We start from the raw sequence: 4894 nt of genomic DNA on the forward strand, positions 1-4894 counted from the left end.
CTCGGGGCGGCTGGCGGGGCGCGCCGGGGCGGAGGAGGTCGGCCTGGGGGTGCTTCGAGGGCTGTTCGTGGCCGTGAGCTGCCTGGTGGTGCTGGAAAACATGCTGGTGCTGGTGGCCATTGCCAGCCGCATGCGCTCCCGGCGCTGGGTCTACTACTGCCTCGTGAACATCACGCTCAGCGACCTGCTCACCGGCGCCGCGTACCTGGCCAACGTGCTGCTGTCGGGGGCGCACACCTTCCGCCTGGCGCCGTCCCAGTGGTTCCTGCGCGAGGGCCTGCTCTTCATGGCGCTGGCCGCCTCCACCTTCAGCCTGCTCTTCACGGCCGGCGAGCGTTTCGCCACCATGGTGCGGCCGGTGGCCGAGAGCGGGGCCACCAAGCGGGGCCGCGTGTGCAGCTTCATCGGGCTGTGCTGGCTGCTGGCGGCGCTCCTCGGCCTGCTGCCCCTGCTCGGCTGGAACTGCGTGTGCGCCTTCCAACGTTGCTCCAGTCTCCTCCCGCTCTACTCCAAGGACTACATCCTCTTCTGCGTAGTGGTCTTCGCTTGCATCCTGGCCACCATCATGGTGCTCTACGGGGCCATCTTCCGAGTGGTGCGCGCCAATGGGCAGAAGGCGCCCAGCACCCCGGCGCGCCGCAAGGCCCGCCGGCTGCTCAAGACGGTACTTATGATCCTGGTGGCCTTCGTGGTGTGCTGGGGCCCGCTTTTCGGCCTGCTGCTGGCCGATATCTTCGGCTCCAACGTCTGGGCGCAGGAGTACCTGCGGGGCATGGACTGGATCCTGGCACTGGCCGTGCTCAACTCGGCGGTCAACCCCATCATCTACTCCTTCCGAAGCCGGGAGGTGTGCCGGGCCGTGGTGGGCTTCCTGTGCGGCGCATGTCTCCGGCTAGGGCTTCGAGGGCCTGGGGACTGCCTGGCTCAGGCCGTTGAGGCCCACTCTGCAGCCTCCAACACCGACAGCTCACTGAGGCCGAGGGACAGCTTTCGGGGTTCTCGATCGCACAGCTTCCGGATGCGGGAGCCCCTGACCAGTGTCTCTAGCGTGCGGAGTGTCTGAAGCCACGGTCGGGGTGGAGGCTCAGCAGCCTCGATCCCCGTGGAAGGATGCTGCAGTCGGGCCTGAAGCAGAGCAAGGAACCAGTTAGCCACCAGGGGCCTGCATCCCAGGGCCCCGCCATGCTCCCGGAAGCCTCCTGGGGCTGCTGTCACCAAGTGGGTTTCCTATGGTTGTTGTGGAGTGGGAGGCAACAGCTGGTTGGAACCGAGAGCACGCTGGACTGGAGATCAATGGGTTTGCTGTGTGCACCCCGCTCCTGTGTGACTCAGAGGAAGTCCCAGCCCCTCTCTGGGCCTCGGTGGGGGTGGGCTGGGGGGGAGTGGGTGGATGCCCTGGGAACAGGGAAATTCAGTGGTGGGATGAGATGGTGCGGTCCTTTATTCACAGGGGGTGTCAGGGTGAATGCATGAGGGTTGTGGGTCTGCTGGAGCTGGGCCAGTGGCCAGGGAGCGACATGGGTCTGTGTGCTGGGGGGTGTGGTTGTGATGGCAAGGGGTTTGGTGCGGGTGAGACTATCTGTGTGTGTTAGACAGAGAGGGATAGAGAGGTTGAGGGCAGAGAAAGTTGTGCTGGTGAGCAGAGTGCGCTGGTGTGCAGATATCCTTGCGTGTAGCAGGCCTCTTGTCTGAGGGTGTGTGCTTGTACACACGTGTGTGACCGATCCACTCTGTTGAAGGTGTGTGTAAGCTTTGGGAGGCTACCAGAAGGGGGAGTGGGGGCGGTGACACTGACACCCACCCCTTCCCATTCACTTCCCCTTTGCCTGCCCTATCTCTCATCTTGGGTTCCGGGCAGCCTCCTCCCCCCACCTCTGGCTTCTGCATCTTTTGGGACTCAGCCTGGAGTCCAACAGAGAGGGAGATGCTTTAGTACTAACTGCCTCTCCCTTCCCCATCTGTAAAATGGGCTGATGGCAGACGGAACTCACCGCAGGAGCTGTCGGTGATTGCTCAGTGCTTTTGCTGTGGCGAGCAGGCATCAGTGTGTCAAAGAAACATCCGGCGATAGTGGAAATGTTCTACATCTGTGTTTCCCAGTATGGGAACCCTCCCTACCACATGGCTACTGAGCCCTCAATAAGAGGACAATGGGACTGAAGAAATCAACTTTGAGTGCGTTAGAATTTAAGCACTCCACAGGACTCTCAGCAATGGTACCAGACAGTGCTACAGGGGGACACCTTCTGAATGTAGCCACTTTTGGCTAGTGGGAAGTTCTCTGTTTCCATCCGCCCAGCTGAGACAGCGCCCACAGGTCTTTCTGCCTATGTCTTGCCAAGTCCTTGGGGCAGCATCCTGTCTGCCACTCCAGAAGGGACAGCTCTGTTCTGAGCCTCCATTTCTCCCCTGCCGGATAGGGGATGGCATAATGGACATGTTGACTGTGCTGTCCAATAAAGTAGCCATTAGCCACATGTGGCTACTTAAAATTAAAATGAATTTTAAAAATTCAGTTTCTCGGTGCATTTCTCAGAGCTTCGGTGGCCAAGTATCACAGACTGGGGAGGGGGTGCTTGAATAACAGAAATGTATTTGCTCACAACTCTGGAGGCTGCAAGTCTGAGGTCAAGGTGCCAGCAGGCTTGGTTCCCCTGAGTCCTCTCTCGTGGATCCTGGGGGTTTGCTGGCAGTCTTGCATCCCTCAGCTTGTAGACACATCAGCCGCATCTGTGCCTCCATCTTCACGTGGGTTCTGTTTGCCTGCACATCTGTGTCCAAATTCTCAAGTCTTTTTTTTTTTTTTTTCTTGGCTGTTCTGGGTCTTCACTGTGGCACAAGGGCTTTTCTCTAGTTTTCTGGCTTAGTTGTCCTGCAACATGTGAGATCTTAGTTCTCTGACCAGGGATCAAATACAGGTCCCCTGCATTGGAAGGTGGATTCTTTCAACTTTTTATTTTGTATTGGGGTATAACCAAATAACAAGCAACTTTGCAATAGCTTCAGCTGAACAGGGAAGAGACTCAGCCATGCATATATGTATCCATCCATTACATGTATCCATTCTCTCCCAAACTCCCCTCCCATCCAGGTTGCCACATAAGGTTGAACAGGATTCCATGTGCTATACAGTAGGTCCTTGTTTGTTATCCATTTTAAGTGTAGCAGTGAGTACATGTCAATCCCAAACTCCCTAACTATCCCTTCCCCCTATTCTTCCCAACCAGCAACCGTAAGTTTGTCCTTTATGAGTCTCTTTCTGTTTTGTAAATTCATTTGTATCATTTCTCTTTAGAGTCCACATGTAAGCAATGACATACGACCTCTCTCTGGAAGGAGGATTCTTAACCACTGGGCCATCAGGGCAATCCCTCCCCTTTTCATAAGGACACCAGTCCTATTGGATTAGGGCCACCCTATTCCAGTGTGACTCAGGTTAACTAATTATACCTATAAAAATCCTATTTCCAAATAAGGGCCTCTTCTGAGGTGTTGGGAATTAGGATTTTGAGACATGAATTTTGGAGGAGACACAATTCAGCCCATGACGTTTGGTCACGCTAACCCCATTTTGAGGGCTTGTGGCTACTATTTTGGATAATGTAGACACAGAATCTATCCATCATCACAGAAAGTGCTATGGGACAGGGAGGGGAAAGTTCTAAGCATGTATAAGCTAGGATTGTGTGCTTGCGTGCTCAGTCACTCAGTCACGTCCGACTCTTTGTGACCCCATGGACTGTAGAGCTCACCAGGTTCCTCTGTCCAGGGGATTCTCCAGTCAAGAATACTGCAGTGGGTTGCCATTCCCTTCTCCAGGGAATCTTCCTGACCCAGGGAATGAACCCATGTCTCCTGTGTCTCCTGCATTGGGCATTGGCAGGGGGTGGGGTTTCTCCCTTCCCAGAGCACCCCCTGGGTAACTCATAACCTGGGATACTTACATTTTCCGGATTCCTGACCACATATGTTTATCTGGAACAGTCACAGGGTGGGTGGGGTCTTGGTGGAATTTGGGGTGAGTGAAGCCCGGGCTGCCTTAAAGCTCTTGACCTGCAACCCCAGGCCTGTGTGAGTTGGGCCTGTTGGCCCCGTGGCCCCCTCCACCCTGTGAGTGTCACACTTTGCTTTGACTGAACTGGACCATTTGCTGCTCCTTCCTATCTGGGACCTTTGCACCTGTCTTTGTTAACCCCACTAGAGTGGCCTGCGCATCCTTCAGGTCTCAGCTTCAGCATCACCTCCTCCAGGAAATCTCCCTGATTTCTCCTCTTCCTTAGCCCTCTTCCAGGCTCACACATCTGCCTGTGCATCTCTATCACAGCTTCAGTCACACCTGGTCACACATCCACCTTCTCCCCTGGACTTGGAGCTCCATGAGAGTGGAGTTAGTGACAGTGTTTGGGTCACTGCTGTGTCCCAAACACAGCACAGGGCCCAGCAGATAGGAGATGCTCCATGAACTAGAGCTCTGGTGTAACTGGTCCCAGCAGCATGCCTTCCAGGGAAACCTCTTCACCTCCTTATTCCCCACCTCCCTAACTGAGGTGGAGCCGTCATGAATGCGGTCCTCTGCTCTTAGGTAGCTCAGGTGTCTGTAACCCATTGCTGTTCCCCAGCTCTGCCATGCACCACGGGCTTCAGTTTCCTCATCTGTAAAATGGAGATATTGATGTCTCCTGCCCTCCTGGGATGTTGATAAGGCAAGGAATATAAACGCTCTCAAACTAGGTATGTTTGTGTAATGCGCTGTGCTCATTTGCTCAGTCGTGTCTGACTCTTTGTGATCCCATGGACTGCAGCCCGTCAGGCTCCTCTATCCATGGAATTTTCCAGGCAAGAATACTAGAGTGGGTTGTCATTTCCTCCTCTAGGGGATCTTCCAGACCCCAGG

The 4894-nt window shown here is 55.1% G+C and overlaps 1 protein-coding gene across 1 annotated transcript in view; it reads left to right on the top strand.

Moving 5' to 3' along the window:
• The window catches only part of S1PR4 (sphingosine-1-phosphate receptor 4), a 5017-nt gene extending 2208 nt beyond the window's left edge, over window positions 1–2809 (top strand). Inside the window, exon 2 of the mRNA XM_010828436.1 lies at window positions 8–2809. Coding sequence (XP_010826738.1) covers window positions 8–1063 — 1056 coding nt within the window. The 3' untranslated portion in view covers window positions 1064–2809. The remainder of the gene's footprint in view (window positions 1–7) is intronic.
• The last annotated feature ends 2085 nt before the right edge of the window (window positions 2810–4894 follow it).

The sequence above is a fragment of the Bison bison genome, unplaced genomic scaffold, assembly GCF_000754665.1.
Source record: "Bison bison bison isolate TAMUID 2011002044 unplaced genomic scaffold, Bison_UMD1.0 scf7180017864492, whole genome shotgun sequence".
NCBI classification, from domain to species: Eukaryota; Metazoa; Chordata; class Mammalia; order Artiodactyla; family Bovidae; genus Bison; species Bison bison.